Raw genomic sequence first — 15,718 nt, 5'->3', positions numbered from 1 at the left:
CTCATCCATCGTCATTGTACTACGTCGAGTCACGCCAGCTGCGCTACCCGGCACTTGATACCCGGATCCCTCACTCAAACCCTCACTTACCGTCTCGCCCTAAGCCCAATCGTCCTCGGAGACCACCCGAAAATGGCCACCACGAACCCGCCTCCCGGGTCCTTCCACACCTTCTGGAAACCGGCCGCCCTCCCCGTCTTCACAGGCCTCCTCTCCCTCCTCGGCGCCGGCGACGGCCTCCTCAACCTCACCCAGCCCGAGACCGGCGCCGCCAACTTCGGCCTGATCCCGCCGTCGCGGGCCTCCGTCTCGCCTGCCCAGTTCGACGCCTTCCACCACGCCCTCATCAAGGTCAAAGGCGCGCGCAACTTGCACATGTCGACGAGCATCATCGCGCTCATCCTCTACGGACAGTTCTCGGACGTCTGCCGCTCGTCCCCGGCCGCCGCGACGGCGGTGAGGAGGTGTATCGGTCTGGTGCTGACGCTGGGCACCGGCGTGGGGTTGAGCGGTGCGTTCGTCATCTGGGAGTACGTCAAGAGCGCGGAGAGCTCGAGGAAGGCGGTCGAGATTGGGAGGGCGAAAGCGAAGGCGCATTTTCTGACTAGTTTGCCGATTCTGGCTCTGGGTTTGGCTTATTTGTATTACTGAGCTCTTGCCCGCTTCGAATTGGGAGGAATGTGTATAACTATGACCATACTGATCTCTCCTTTGTTAATTTAACGGCTGAAACCTCATGTTGTAGAATAGAGTTCAACCCATTTTAGTGTTCTATCATGAATGAGACTCATATTGGCCGAGAATAATTCTCATGGCGGCTTGTATTATGAGAAAGTAATGTACCTTCATGTTGGATGAACGCATCATTCTTGTTAGATCCTCTTGTCTCTTTTCAAGATTCCTAGGTATCTTGCTGTGAACAAGCTTATTGATGCGCTCTTCACTGTCGGTTCCTTTAGTCTCTCTCCAATTTCAGTCTCGGTGTTTGCCTCCAGATCTAGTTTTCATCTTTTCAATAATCTGTGCCAGAGGGTTGCTGCGGGCTTCGTCCGGCACAGGAAGTGTTGTGCTGGAATGAGCGAGTTCCTCATCATCGCACAAGTACGCTACGTAGTCCTTTAGCATCTCCGAGTCCCATGCTGTTCCTGACTTCTCGGCCGCAGTCTCAAAAGCATCGCGATTTGTCACTGGCTTCTTAATGCGCGGATCAGCTCCCTGCTCAAGTAGATACTCGACCATGTCCCACCATCCATGGCCTGTAGCACCCGTCAACGCCGTACCTCCTCCGTAGTTGAACTTATTGACATCAGCACCGTGTCGTATAAAAAGCTTCATTAAGCCAAGCCAGTCATACTTCTCCAATGTCTCACTATCTCCGAGACGACCCAGTTGAATCTTGAACCGGCGTAAAACGATGCCATTCAGCGGCCGAGCGAGGTTGGGGTTGGCGCCGTGAGAAAGAAGAAGCTCCATACTGTCTCGCCAGTTCTCCCTCACTGTCCGGTCCAGACAGAGGCCCGACGATCGATCCATCAACGGCGCGGACCGCAGACCCCAGTTCATGCACCTATTGTCACAAGAATGCGAGATGTCCGGATCTGCTCCATATTCGAGGAGGAAGCGAACGACCTCCGCGTTATCGAGACAGTTCTCGAGCGCTGTGCCCATCCCACCATCGTTGCTGGGTATGCTTTGGTCGGGGTGATAGCCATGTTCGACGCAGAGCTGGAAGAGAGGCAGTGAGCGACGGTTACAGGTCGCGCCGATGACCATGCTGGTGATAGTTGTCCTGCACTCGTCCAGGAGATAACGGGCAACCTCGACTTGGTCTCGGAGAGCCGCGCACACGAGTCCATCTCGCAGTCCAATTGGGCGGAGGATGTCCCGTTTGTGGACGAGCCAGTCTTTGACGTCATCGAGAGACCCGTCGTGGCATGCCACAAGAAATGGTCGAATCCCCGGGACTCTGTACTTTTCTGGTCTCCTCTCTAGCGCGAACCAGAGGCTTGACTTTGGCAGAGGCGGTGGGAGAGGGGCCAGATGGGCGAAGTGGCTTTCGTGATCTCGTCGGAGGGCCGCGCGCTGTTTCTCTTTTCGATCTTCCTTTCGACACATGAGCTCCTCCCAGAGCTCCATGTCCTCTTGTGTGCAATCTCGACCCGGCATTTGCTCGATGGCATTTATCTGAGCTTCTTCCTCCTCATTTCTTTCCAGGGCTGTCTCCCGGCACTGCCTCCACGCCTCGGAAGAAAAATGTCGTGTCGGCGGCGCGTTGATGAACCTGCCATGTCTCCTGGGCGGCGGCATAGTTGTTGACTTGTGTAGTAAGGTGCGTTATGAATATTTCAGATGAAATTGGTAGCTTGGACAATCGTTTGCTTCTTTAAAAAGTCCCAAAGTCCATTGTTGACGACCAACAACACTGCTCAGCCACAATATCTCAGCGTTGGTGCCTATCGATGTGCGGCCCAGTCACTTGCAGTTGGCTGTGGTTCATGCTGACGGAAAACGGCATTTCGCCAAGTGGATTATGCAAGCCAAGACAGTTGATCCTTTGGCTACCCCTGGCTAAAACCTAATGGGTATATTATGTTGTCAACCCTTGATATTTCATACTCTATTCTCCGGGGCGGGCTATGGAGATCTTTCATTCTCTATCTTTACCCCCTTGCAACTGGTCGACGGCAGTAAACCTTGAAGAGTCCCGACATCACCGGTACCTTCACAATCGCTGTTTTTATCATCGGAGTTCTTCAACGTCGCCACTAGAAGACGCCGCCTCAAATAAAGGCAATAACCAAAGCAGAAACTACCAGCATGTGTGTAGTTTCACACCTTGTCTGGTCCCTCGTGGGCGCCTCAGCCTACCTTGGGGCTATTGCTGGCGCTACAGGCGGCGTACTGGATATCGGCTTGGTCTTCCCGCGCCAAAACGAGACTTATGCACCGATGGAAAGATTTCCCTTCGTATTTGCGCTCCAGAACGCCAAGTTGGCCGAGAATCTCAGACCCCTCATTGAACTCAACGTCCTCAACGCCTCCATGTCCATGCTTGACAAGGTCGTAGACAGAGAGTTCGACCTCATTTGGGCCAACTACTCCACGGAGCCCTACTTCGTCTACGGCTTCGCCGACTTTCGAATCGAAGGCCCTCTGAGGCTACTCTGGAAAGCCTGGTGGAGGAATTGCGACGAGAGCGGCGACGAGGTCAGCATCGTCAGCAACAGCAGCGATCGCTTCGTAGTCAACTTCGACATCAGACAGGGCGCCCCAACAGCCGATGTCGTCGCTACCACGGCTGAGGAGGATACGTGTCCCGGGCTCACCATCGAGGTGACGGACAAGACGCACGATGTCCCCGAGCCCCTTTCCGGCATCAACAAACAATGGGGGATGTGCGCGGTCGTTGCCTCCTCATCTCCGACGCCGACTGCGAACCCCTGCAGGGTCAAGATCGACGAGGCTACGGTTGAGAGCATGAAAGCCACCGAGCTCGAGCGGTGGTGCAGGAAGGCATACCCTCCACCTGACTGCCCTGAGAAGGATCAAGCTGTTCAAAAGTTGGCTATTGCTGGCGGCGCCACATTTGCAGCTGTTCTTGGAGTTGCAGCGTTTCTCTTCGCCTAATCAGACCACCGGTGGCGTGTTATGATATCTGCTGCGTCACCTACTGCCATATTCCATCTACTTAATCAGTTTTGTGATTATGTAGTAATTGTCGTTAAGGAGGCAAAGCTTATCCACCAGTCACTTCTCTGAGGAAGCTGTCTTGCGTGAATACAAACACTATACTGGTAATATATACAGTTCCTTTCAACCCTCCGAGAAGGTAGCTAAAGTTGCCTTATGTGAATTTAATAGCTCCTAGAACCAAAAAGGTGTTTAACTTCTATACCCTCTTATTCATTTGGTTTATTATATAGCTTATGCTTTATATAGCTCTTATATCTATTTAGTATAAAAAGTAGTAAAATATAAGACATTAATAGTATCTTTAACCTATACTAATATATAGTATTATATAATAATAAGTAAAATCTCTATAGCTACTAAATAAACCCTCTTGTTTTTACTGACTATCTAAGCATTTAATGCCTTCGATCCATCAGACGCGCCCAATCTCCTTTCGCACCACCCCCATGAAACGAATCTATCCATCATTGCCGAGAGACCGGATGATCGAGCAGATTCCCGTTTCCCAATAGGAGCTCGCTGCTGCCTCCAGATCTAGTCGACATGAAGCCTTTCCACAGCCTCCGGAACTCCCTCTCCGGCTCCTCTTCCAAGCCCGAACCTCTTTTCATGGAAGTAGCGGAAGGTACGACCCAGTAACCAAAATGAAACAAGGCCGAAGAAAAGAAAGGCGAGGACGGCGTGAAGAGCGACGTCGCCGATCAGGGACAAGACCAGTAGGATGGCGAAAGCGAGGCACATCGTGGTGCCCAAGACGCAGACCTCGTCGTACATGCCGTCTTGGACGTTGCTAGTAATCCGCATAAAGTCGGGGAGGCGCAGCGTGTCGTGTGTCTTCCGCACGCGTCGAACGATGGCGGCCTTGTGTGGGAGGATCAACATGGCCAACAATTCGTATTCTGCCTCGCAAAGCGCGTCTTCGGCTTGCATGTTGATGTCCCACGCGACCAATGCAGCCACGATGCTGAAGAAGGAAGAGATCACGTGAGATCCTTTTGTTGCTGGTGGCTCCATTTGAATGAGAAGTATGGGTCCAGAAGACCTTCTGTGAGCTATTGCTTCGGAATAATCGGCTAGAGATGGCGTTGCAGAGTGTTGGTGGGATATCGAAGAAGGTTTGATAGTGTTGATGTGGTACTGGAGGTGTAGTATTGTAATGTGTGAAAGTTGTAATACACCGGAAGGGACAGGGTGCAGAGAAGAGGGAGGACTCAGCAGATATTTATAGGTGTCAGAAACGGTCTAGTGATTTCGTTTCCTGCTCAAAAAGTCTCGGCCAAAAAGATGGGAAAACTTACCGGAGATACCTTACGAAAATCTAAAATTGATCAACCCATGAGACAGGCTTGAAAGTAAGGTCCGGTGGCCCAAAAGATTAGGGACAAACGTCTCGAAGGTTCTTGAAAGGTCGGGCGGGCGTAGTCATAATCGCATTCTGCACGAACGATTCCTTCAGTATTCCAAGTCCACCACATCCGCTGCAGCATTTCACTGCTGGCAGGAGGGTCTCGCCGTACCAGTGCTTGCTGGCCGCCTTGGTGAACAATCCAGGTTCTCACAGGCGTACGCATTGCAGCATTGCAGAACCCCATCTCGTGGCTTCAACATTTCACAGTCACTGGCCCCGAACGATGTCACGCATTTGCTACTGTACCAACCTCTGCACCTTGAACCTCGCCGCGGCGCCGCCCTGTGTCCCTACGTATCAGAAAATGCGCCGTGTGTTCTCGTGACCTCCCGACCTGATGCCATTGTTACCTACGACATGGAAAAGTGACGACCTTGTCGAGATCTGCGATTTTGGATGACAGTCATGGACAACAGTTAGTCGGAGCGTTCATGAACTAGAGGGATAGGTAAGTACTTACAAAAAGTCAACAGGCTGCCCCAAACACATGGTCGGGGCAGCCCAAATGCCCCTAGGATCCAACGGTGCAACAAGAGAGGCCACGAGCAAACCAGAGGTAGTGTAGTACCAGCTGCCCAAGAAACCATCGTCGAGACGATGCCAACCCCAAAAATTGTCGAGGGACGGGAGGGGACAGGTTCCAAAAAGTGTGCCGAGAGAGTGACCTCATGGACTCGAGTTCGCGTCTTCTGTCGAGGAAGAAATCAAACATCGTTGAGCTACCAGATATGTCAAGACTACTTCTTCTGCATCCACGCCTTCCGCCTTACGCATCACACCCGCCGTCTATCTGTAACTCGCCTAAACCCTTTCCGCGATCACGTCGACCCTACTTTTGTGCGGATCACTATCGGTCTGCCGATGGCGCCCTTCAGGTCGGAACAGACGAGCTGCGGCTTTCCAGCCTTTCGCAAGCACCGGCCGGAGCTTCGTGAACTGGAGCCCGAGCACGAAGATGGCCACGGTGATGGGGACCGTAGACGCTATGTAGGTGGTCCAGGAGTGATCGTCCGTCGCGAAGAGTCCGGCGCTGAAAATCGTCTATGCAAAATTTGTGATCAGCCAGACCCGTTATTGCAGAAAGAGGCAAACTGAGGGAAACTAAATTTTGTCCGGGGTATGCATAAACGTACAGCTATCAAACTCGCAGGTGCGAAAATCAAGGCTACGATGGCGATCATGGTCGTCTGCGAGGCCTCTTGGTGCGCCGTCATGTTGTGAATCTTGGAATGTTTCGTTAGTTGAGTACCGACTAGATGCGCAAAGAGCCTGAGGGTCTCGATGACAATACGATAGGAAATCTTTCTGTCCAGCACTCACCAAGTCAATCTGCACAGCAACACGCTCCTTCAGCCCCTGAATCTGAGTCTTCCTGCTCTTGGTGTGAGCCAGCTGAAACTTGACCGTGTTCGACATCGCGGCGCTGATTTTCTTGTCCACCCCTCCCACGCCCTCCCACATCGGCTTCGCATCTTCCAGAAGGCGCTGCAACTGCCTCCACGCGTCGATCTCCTCGTTGACGGCCCTGGCGGCGAAGACCAACTGGTTGTTGCACTTGTGCAGGAGACCCATGCTCGTGTAGTGGTCCTTGGGCCAGCGGACCCTCTTGGTGAAGGGGACTTCTGGCTGGTCCTTCCGCGGTGGCGGGACGCACGTGTTGGTCTCCATCTCGACCTCGACGATGTACCCGTCCAACTTGTCCCGCTTCTCTTCCGATGTGCGCCCGATGTCTTGGAGCAGCGTGACCAAGAAAGCCAGGGGGTGCCGCCAGTCGACGCCGATGGTGGGGGCGAAGGTGTTGTTGACGACCCGGCGGAGGTCGGACCTTTTGTCTTCCAGAAGGAGGCAGGTTACGGAGCAGTTCTTCTGGGCGAGATTTATTCTCATTGAGAGGAACGATTGCCTCATTGGAGACTTGGACGTGGATAAGGTGATGACTATCGAGAAGTTAGAGATGCTGCCGAGATTACACGTTGGTCTGCGTACGCAGAGATTTAGAGAGGCCGTTGGCGCTTTCCTCTTGCTCCTCGACGAAGCTGTTAAACACTCCGTGAATCGACTGAGCCACTTCTTCGCCAGTACTTGCCAGCCCGAAATCTTCGGTGATTTGGCGGAAGAGGAGGCCGTCGAGGCTGATGGGCTCGTGGGTGCCGTATCCATACCCATGAGCGCCGCTTTGGTCTGTCAGCCTGAGATGTATGTGGCTAATCCGGCGAGACACTTACATGAGGGTGATAAAGGGATATGGGCTGCCTTCGGGTTTGCATTGCATACGATTTGTCGAGTCTTGCCTGAAATCCTGTGAGACGATGAATCGTCAGCTACAGTACAATCTCGAGTTACGAGGCTCTTGTTCAGACCGACCTCTAGAAACCTCAGAGTCCCGTCTCTATTGGAAAGCCATGCCGACTGGCGGTTTGCTCGTGTGTAGTCATTGGCTTGATAAATCAGCAAAGTCTCGTCGGGGAGACGTATAGGTCACTCACCAAGCCCAGGCTGGCTACTGTAACAGCATAGATCTGCTTCATGTCTCAAAGAATAAGGCAAGAACACCTCATCTTCGTCTCCTGCTGATTCGGTCGGGACCCTCTCGACGTGCGTGATCACACCCCCTGATTTCTTTTTATTCTCGACTGATGCCGACATGGTGGTCAAGCGCTCAGAAGATGAACCATACACTTTCGTAGTAGGATCGGTTGTTTGGGAAGTGATGGAGTTCGCCCAGGTTCCAATCAGCAATTCATGGTCCAGTTTAGTGCGAACAGCAACCGTTTTATCATTCCCACCGAAGTACGCATCCAAGGCCGCTCGAATGGCAACCACGACCTAATCAGGCGGATCAGGCTGTGGAAAGGTCTCGGCTGCCGCAGAATTCATGTCGGTTTTCAGAGCAGGCCGTCACCATTGGATGCCTCGTCGTACTGCAGCACTCATCACACCCCGCCAAGTCGACGAGGTGCCAGTCTACTGGCCAGCTGTCCAATATTTGAAGAGAAGGGTGTCAGATGGAAGACCAGGGGTCAGCTGTATCCAGAAGGTGATGCGGCGCCAATAATTCCTTGTTGGCGAAGCTGCAGTTCAGCACCCGGGAATGGGAGCGGGAATGCGCCCAGAACGTGGTGTTGCGATGTGATGAATCCTTTGGAGTTGCCTGCTCACGGGCGTACTAATGAACTATTGCAGCTCAACCCGTGTATTGATTTATTGGATTAGAGCGAGTGCAAGTAGTCAGGTAGTTGGGTGGAACCATCACATTGTGGCTACATCGAACGATGCACCTCAGACAGCCCCTTGTAAGTTGTATGTTGAAAGCAGATGCTGTTCCAGCCGTTCTGACCCGGAAGACAGCCGGTCAGAACACCCTATTTAAGAATCCATGTGTTGGGAAGAATGACTTTCACCACCAAGTCAAGCTAGCGCAGTAGACTATGCGAAAGTTGAAGAAGAGTCGATCGATGGAAACCAGCACGCCTTGTTGAACTGCATTTGCCGTAGAACTCGACGCTTAACATACATGAGGCCGCATGAATACTCCTGGAATAAACGACTACCAATGGACAACGATGATGGACGGCCTCGACCGACAACCATATCTACGATGAATCGACGGGACGATCCCCAGCGTCAGCTTTACTGCGGCACCTCCTCCCCATTTTCTCCATAGGAACTAGCTTAGACGTGAGACATCGAGGTCGACATGTCAGTGCTTGCTGGCTGTGGCGGACATTCGGGATTCACATAGGTCCAGGCACCAATGTAGGCATACTGTTTGTTGAATTCTTGTGTGTTCCAATCAAAGCCTTCTATAGGCGACTTTTCGTCCTGTTCTTATACTACTCAAAAGGAATAATAACAATGCGCCGACAATGATACCATGGAAATGTAACGCGCACTCGTGGAGGGCCACGTCTCCAGCAGTCTCCAAATGGGAAACCGATCAATGAAGCTCCTCAACCAGTCTCAGACGGGGTTCTAACCGAAAACGATGTTCTTCAGCTTCTCCTTCTCACCACTCTCTTCGCACATGCCGCGGAAAACACCATTCTCCTTCTCCCAGAGCTCCTTGGGTGTGCCGAACTCGGCGACGGAGCCGTCGCTAAGCACCAGAATACGGTCAAAGTCAGCAATGGTGCTGAGACGATGAGCGATGACGATGAGCGTGGAGTCGTTGAACTCTTCGCGAATGGAACGCTGGATGAGGGCGTCGGTGTTCATGTCGACAGCGGAGGTGGCCTCGTCGAGAACCATGACCTTGGGGCGGGAAACGATAGCGCGGGCAAGGCAGAGAAGTTGACGTTGACCTTGCGAAAGGTTACCACCACCCTCGGAGATAGCAGAGTTGAGGTTGCGGAAGACGTTGACATTCTTGGCTCCGTTCAGCGAGGGGGCCGCGCTGCTTGACGGCTCGCCAGGTGTTGACGGCGATGAGTCGATGAGGTGCACGCGCTGAAGAGAGTCACGAAGTTCGACGTCGGTCTGATTGTCGAAGGGGTCGAGGTTGGAGCGGACAGTGCCGGAGAAAAGGACAGGATCCTGGTCAAATGTTAGTCTTGGAATTTTAGGGGAATTCTCGCATATCTTACCTGAGGAATAATGGCCAACCGGGACCGCAGGTCGTGGAGTCTGATCTTCGAGATGTCAAGGCCGTCGACGAAGATGCTGCCGGATCGGGCCTCCAAGAAGCGGAACAATGCCAGTGTCAGCGACGACTTTCCAGCTCCGGTGCGACCAACGACACCGATTCTCTCGTTTTGCTTGACGCTGAAAGTGAGACCCTTCAGAACGGGAGACAAATCCTCCGCATAGCTGACGACGAGATCCTTGACCTCCAAACGACCCTCGGTAGGCCAGGTGGCAGGGGGCTCGACACCACCCTGGTCCTCAGTCTTGAGGTCAGAGTACTCGACCACACGCTCGGCCGCGTTCATGTCAAGCTCAATGTTGGCGTAGTGTCGAATGGACCATACGATGGCCTGCGAGAACTCCAGTGCGAAAGAGAGCGTGAAACCGGCGAGAGAGGCGCTCATGTAGGGGCTTCCCAAGACAACCAACCCGACGGCGGTAGAGAACAAGGCGCCGATGAGCGACATGCGCCAACCCATCCAACGGTTGAACAGCCACAGGTACCAAGATGCCATCCCATAGTCATCCAGCCTCTTGTACATGGCGTCAACGTAGGTCTGGGCCTTGTCAGCTCCGCGAATGGTCATCATACCAGTCAGGGTCGAGCCGAAGAGATCGAAAATCGGGGACTTGACGGTACTCTCAAGTCGCTTCGCCGGTCTGGCGCCGGCCAGGTAGCGTCTGCCGATCCAGATGGCGATGGAGAGAAGCACGACAGCCAGAGGGATGATCATGGGGGAGACAGAGAACGCCGTAACACAGATACCGATGACGCTGAGAATCGCACCAAACACTCCAGAAAGATCCATGCCGAGTCTGTTGTCGATGACATTGAAGTCGGCAGTGAAGCGATTCAAGATGCGGCCGGTAGGAACAGTGTCAAGCCATCGGAGCGGGGTCCTGAGGACGGTTCTAGTGATACCCTTGAACATGCTTTGACTGGCCTTGTAGCTCATGCAGAAGAAGTAGAAGAAGCGACCGGTGCCCAGAATGGCGGAAAAGGCAGAGATGCCGACGTAGATGCCCAGGTAATAGTAGAAGTCATCGTTCTCGTTTTGGATGGTGACAAATCCGGAAGGCTTGTGCGGCGGTGCATGGAGCAAGCTGTCTTGGAGAGTGTAGGCGTAGGCATGCTGGTGAGTCGTCGTCAAGGCGTTCAGGGTTTGCTCTTCGTAATGGCCGGTCCAAAGACGCAACCACCACGAGCGGCCGATAACGATTCCCTGGTAGAGCGCGAAGAGGAAAAAGCCAAAGCCCCACCAAGGCCAACCACCACTCTGACTAAGGTATGCGGCGTAAACGTGCTTCTTGATGGCGCCCTGCTCGCGAGCTTCGTCTTCAACAAATTGGCGAGTTGCTTTGGACGGCACCTTCTTCAACATTCCGCCATCACCGTTCAGTTCTGCGACCTCGGGAGCTTCGATGTCTGATGCCTCTTCAGAGTTCACAGCCGTAGCGGCCTCCTCGTCGGCGATCTCCTGCGCGGATTGTTCGTGGCTCTTAATCAACTGCAGTGTTCCATCCTCGTCAAGATCCGACTTGAAACCGGAGTGCTGAACGGTACCGTCTCCGAGCTCAACAATGAACTTGGTCTTGGGCTCAACAAGAGCGACGTGGTGAGTGACCAGAATGCGGGTGCGTCCCTTGCAGAGTTCGCCCGTCAAGCACTTCTCGTAGATGTGGCGACCGACGTGAGCATCGACGGCGCTGAAAATATCGTCCAAAACAAGTATACCGGCGCGAGAGTAGATAGCTCTGGCCAGGGTGAGTCGCCACTTCTGACCACCACTGAGGTTGATACCGTTGGCTCCCAACTCGGTCTTATCTCCGTCCGAGAGCATCTCCAAATCTTTCCTCAAAGCGCAAGCATCAATGGTCTTGTTGTATCGTTCCTCGTCAAGAGGAAGTCCGAAGAGGATGTTCTTCTTCAAGGTGGCGTTCTCGATCCATGGAATTTGGCCGACGAATGAAATGCTGCTCGGAATGATCCAGTTGTCGCGATTGGCCTTGTCATCATGACGCTCCGTCAGAGAAGGGGGCTTTGGTGCGTAGATTGAGCCAGACAGCACGTCGGACTCGCCCAGGATGGCCGCCAAAATCAGACTCTTGCCAGTGCCTGTCTTGCCAGAGATCACGGAGAGCTCGCCGGCAGGGAAAGTCACATCGACGTTTCGCAGAATGAAACGGTCCTCGTCCTTGGTCTCTTCATCAACAGGCCAAGCAATGGACGCATTCTCGAAGGCAACGTCAGGGCCTTCCGTGACAGTTTGTGTCTTCTCCGGTCCGTTCAGGTAGTCTTGCATTCTCTTGATGGAAACATTGGCATCGATGACATCTGTTATAAGCTCGGGGATAACAGCCAGGGTAACCTCGAGGTTCTTGAAGACACCGATACTGACAAACGCGACCGATGGGATCAGGTTGCCGTTGATCAGGGCGTAGACAGCCAGAGAAACGGCTGCAAGGGCGATGGGACTGGTGATCCACATGCCAAAGAGCACGGTGTCGCCCTTGAACACCTGCCAGATAGCACCGAGTTCCTTCTCACGCATATCCAAGATTCGCTTCTCCCACTGAGGCTCCAAAGCGGAAAACTTGATCTGGCGCATACCCACCAGGGCTTCGTTTACAACGGCGAGCTTCTGGTCTCGGATCTTCATCAGCTTATCCTGCGCCCTCGAATAAACCTTGGCGTAGGTGAAGTTGATGGGGAGGAGAATAGCCCAGGCCAGCAGTCCAGCGCCGAGGGGTCCCCATCCAAGCAAGTAGACCAGGAACCAGATGGCGACTGCCAGCTTCGCCGTACTACTAGGGAAGAGGAACTGGAAGGCGGCGAAGTCGGAAACGCGCTTCGCATCCACGCCAATCAGGTTGATGATAGCTTGCCGAGACTTGAGGACGGAGTCGTCTTCACCCTCCTCGTCGTCTTCCTTCTCTTCCTTCTTGTCGTCGGCCCCGGTTGCCTCGCCGTCTTTGGAATCATCTTCGGTCTTGGAAGCTGCCTTTACGTTCTTGCGGCGCATAGACTTTTCGAAAATGAGAGCCGACAGAACACCTCTCAGAGGGATACACAATTCCGCCCAGGAGAGCCAAAACATACAGGCCTCAACCCATGCGTCAGCGAGAATAGCGAGCCCTAGCCAGAAGACCAGAATCCAGACATCAGCCGAGAGCTGTTCGCCGGGCTGTCTCTTCTCCAAGGCCGTGAGGATCTGCAGAGTGACGAAGGATGGAGCCATGCTCAAAAACGACTTAGTAAGAGCAATGGTCCATTGGACGGCCAGAGGAACTCGGAAAGCCCAGACCAGAGACCACCACAGGTTCGCACCAGGCTTGAAGTTGTACTTTTTCCACGTAGCAGAAGAATCTCCGGATCGAGTCCAATGGTCCGGTTTGGGAAGGTCATCCACCTCGAGATCGCCCTTCTTGGTGGCGTTATCGAGCAGATCGCCACACCAACCCCACGTGTAGCGGGTGTAAGCGTTGACGGTGTTCAGACGGTCGACGATCTTGCCGTCGAAAAAGACATCAGGTCTCCGGGGAAGGAAGATGCCAGTGATGGTGATGGCGATAGAGGCGACCAAGCCTCCAATCTTGAGGCCGAACGAGACCGGGTTGTTCTTGAGCAAGTGGGCAAGAACCTCCGTGTTTTGCAGAACCTGAACGGCGGAGAAGACCAGTCCAGAAAACCAGACGAGCAAGCCGAGGTTGTAGGTGTGAACCGAGTCGTTAGATGCGGCCAGAGAGACGGCCTGCAAGGCCAAGAGGGCCCAAATACCAGTTGACAGCCATTCTGCTATAAAAAGCTTGTCGTATTGGCCTGTGTGAAGCGAGAGGGTGGCCAGGGTGGAATTCGCTACAGAGAGGGCGAGACCGGCGAATGCGAACAAGTTGATGAAGGTCTTGGGCCAGCGATTTGAAAAGGCGGCCGATGCCTCGGGAGTGCTTTTGCCATCTTTGTCCTCGTAGAAGTGGTCCACCGGTTTGCGGGAGCGAAGCTGGAAGCCTGTGAGGGCCGGAGCTGAGGTGAGAGCAACAAGGCCCAAGGTAGCTCCGACCTCAATTAGCAGGATTGTCTCATCTTGCATGGTGACTCCGCGAGGAGGTTGGAAGTTCGCGGGAGGTCTCTCAGGGCAGGTTGTCGTAAAGACTGAGATACTGAGATAAGGCTGTTGTTTGTCGACAGAAAGGATTTTCTGGCGGTGGCGGTGTTTAAAGGCGACCTGGTCGATGGCGCAAAAGGGCCTCTGTCAGGATCCAGATGGAAACGGGCAAGGTCCACAATGAAGTCGGGACCGAGACCAGGACCAGGACCAGGAACAGGACCAGGACCGGATTGGTTTGTAAGCGCTTGCCGGGCGAAGTGAAAATGGAAAGGCGGCAAGGACCCCCGTTTCCCGTTTCCTGAAGCTAAGATGACCCCAGGAAAGAGCTCCACGACGTTTCGTAGCGGCGTTCGCTGCGGTTCGCTATTGTAAATATTACCGGACGGCAGACCGCAGGTGGAAACACGCAAGTCTGCTTGCACGTTTCAACGTATTCAGACCGGAAATGCCAGCCAGAGACAAGACGGGACGGGACGGATTTGGACGTCGGCAAAGGTGGTCGATGTGAGTCGGGTGCGCTCTCGGATTCAAGATCGGAGAGGTGGCGGCCGAGACGGAGCCGGTGGCGTGTCGCGGCAAGGTTCGTTTCGTCGTGACGTGACGTCTTGCGCACTTTCTCGGAATTCCGATGTCGATGCCCTTTTGCTTGCAGTCCGGGACGGGACAGCCAAGCTTTCGGTCAAAAGATGAGGGAAGACTGGGGAAGGTGAAGACGCGGCGAATGGGAAAGACGAGCTAAGCCAAGCCAACATCCAGATCTGACTGCCACGAGTCTACAGATACAAGATCCCAGAACTAGGGGAAGGACTGGAATGAAACAATCCAATGGTAATAGAAAAAGAGGCGCCTGAGGTTTAGAGAGAAGGAAGGACTCAGGAATCAATCGATGCGAGAGGAGCCGCTTACTCTAATTCATTATATTTCCCAGAGCTGCCTTACAATGGCTGACGCCTATTGATCATTGGTAATCAGAAAGAGAGAGTCACTTGTGGTAAGGTGAGGTAGCGTGCAGCTATCGCAAGTTCGCACTCATGGTACTTTTTTTTTCTTTCAACCTGGCACCCCCGTCCTCCGCCATCCCATTCCCAACCCACCTCATCCATCCATCCCCATTTGGGCCTCGTACTTTTCTGCCTCTTCGCTGACCAGGATCATTTCTGCACTGGATCCCATCCCATCACCATCCCGCCATCTGACGCTTCTTGTCTGCATTTCACCCCCACTCGTCCTGCAGTACCTGGAGTCCTGGGATCTCTCAAATACTGCAATTCGGATCTGCCCCTCGCGCGCTTCGCAACCTTCGACCTGCATCTGCATCACCTTGCCGCGCCATTGCAGCTTGATACCTACCTGACGATGGCGTTCTCGAAACCTGCGACGCTGTGGCCTGGAAACTCCAGGCAGCCGCCCGCCACGATGACGTTCGACGAGTCCTCCTAGCCGTCGACATGGCTACCTCGAGAATGGTGTCCACGGTTCAACATTGAACAAGGGCCTCCTTGATCGCCGTCACCACCATGGCCGCTCCCGCGACGGTGGTTGGCCCGCGGCCGCCGGTTGACTCATCGGCGGAAAGAGATTCCTACATTGGAGACGAAAAACCACACAAAAGAGTCAACGGAAGGGGTGGCAGGTGGGTTCGGGCTTGGCAGAAGTTCCTCTGGACCCTGGAGGCATGGAGCACCGGGGCATAAACGCCGGACCATCACCAACGACCTACCGCCGCGGGGATTGCAACCGTGCTACATTCGGTCTGGCAACCGTCAATCTGAGAAGCTCTCACCCGCCTGTTAGTGCATTAGCGCGACTGCAGTCATCATGCACTAACATGATGCTAATGCCTATCTGCAACATTCCCTCCACCCTCCACCACCTCCGGCGCGAGCTG

The 15,718-nt window shown here is 53.8% G+C and overlaps 6 protein-coding genes across 6 annotated transcripts; 2 read left to right on the top strand and 4 right to left on the bottom strand.

Moving 5' to 3' along the window:
* Window positions 1-132: 132 nt before the first annotated feature.
* On the top strand, window positions 133-651 carry CkaCkLH20_06615 (uncharacterized protein; the record flags this gene model as incomplete). Its single annotated transcript, XM_038889332.1, has 1 exon — window positions 133-651. One exon carries the CDS (start codon window positions 133-135, stop codon window positions 649-651), a length of 519 nt encoding a protein of 172 aa, XP_038745144.1.
* Window positions 652-972: 321 nt separating this feature from the next.
* CkaCkLH20_06614 (putative ankyrin repeat domain containing protein) lies at window positions 973-2,166 on the bottom strand (the record flags this gene model as incomplete). Its single annotated transcript, XM_038889331.1, has 1 exon — window positions 973-2,166. The coding sequence occupies one exon, from the start codon at window positions 2,164-2,166 to the stop codon at window positions 973-975; it is 1,194 nt and encodes a 397-aa protein (XP_038745143.1).
* A 651-nt stretch (window positions 2,167-2,817) lies between these two features.
* CkaCkLH20_06613 (uncharacterized protein) lies at window positions 2,818-3,627 on the top strand (the record flags this gene model as incomplete). The annotated part of the gene is made up of 1 exon (XM_038889330.1): window positions 2,818-3,627. The coding sequence occupies one exon, from the start codon at window positions 2,818-2,820 to the stop codon at window positions 3,625-3,627; it is 810 nt and encodes a 269-aa protein (XP_038745142.1).
* Window positions 3,628-4,227: 600 nt separating this feature from the next.
* CkaCkLH20_06612 (uncharacterized protein) lies at window positions 4,228-4,707 on the bottom strand (the record flags this gene model as incomplete). Its single annotated transcript, XM_038889329.1, has 1 exon — window positions 4,228-4,707. The coding sequence occupies one exon, from the start codon at window positions 4,705-4,707 to the stop codon at window positions 4,228-4,230; it is 480 nt and encodes a 159-aa protein (XP_038745141.1).
* Window positions 4,708-5,902: 1,195 nt separating this feature from the next.
* CkaCkLH20_06611 (uncharacterized protein) lies at window positions 5,903-7,373 on the bottom strand (the record flags this gene model as incomplete). The annotated part of the gene is made up of 5 exons (XM_038889328.1): window positions 5,903-6,142; window positions 6,235-6,324; window positions 6,422-7,038; window positions 7,088-7,275; window positions 7,327-7,373. 5 exons carry the CDS (start codon window positions 7,371-7,373, stop codon window positions 5,903-5,905), a joined length of 1,182 nt encoding a protein of 393 aa, XP_038745140.1.
* Window positions 7,374-9,073: 1,700 nt separating this feature from the next.
* Window positions 9,074-13,812, bottom strand: CkaCkLH20_06610 (ABC transporter; the record flags this gene model as incomplete). The annotated part of the gene is made up of 2 exons (XM_038889327.1): window positions 9,074-9,634; window positions 9,685-13,812. 2 exons carry the CDS (start codon window positions 13,810-13,812, stop codon window positions 9,074-9,076), a joined length of 4,689 nt encoding a protein of 1,562 aa, XP_038745139.1.
* Window positions 13,813-15,718: the final 1,906 nt, after the last annotated feature.

This window comes from Colletotrichum karsti (assembly GCF_011947395.1).
Source record: "Colletotrichum karsti strain CkLH20 chromosome Unknown Scaffold20, whole genome shotgun sequence".
In the NCBI taxonomy this organism is placed as follows: Eukaryota; Fungi; Ascomycota; class Sordariomycetes; order Glomerellales; family Glomerellaceae; genus Colletotrichum; species Colletotrichum karsti.
This window is presented reverse-complemented; position numbering and strand designations above follow the sequence as displayed.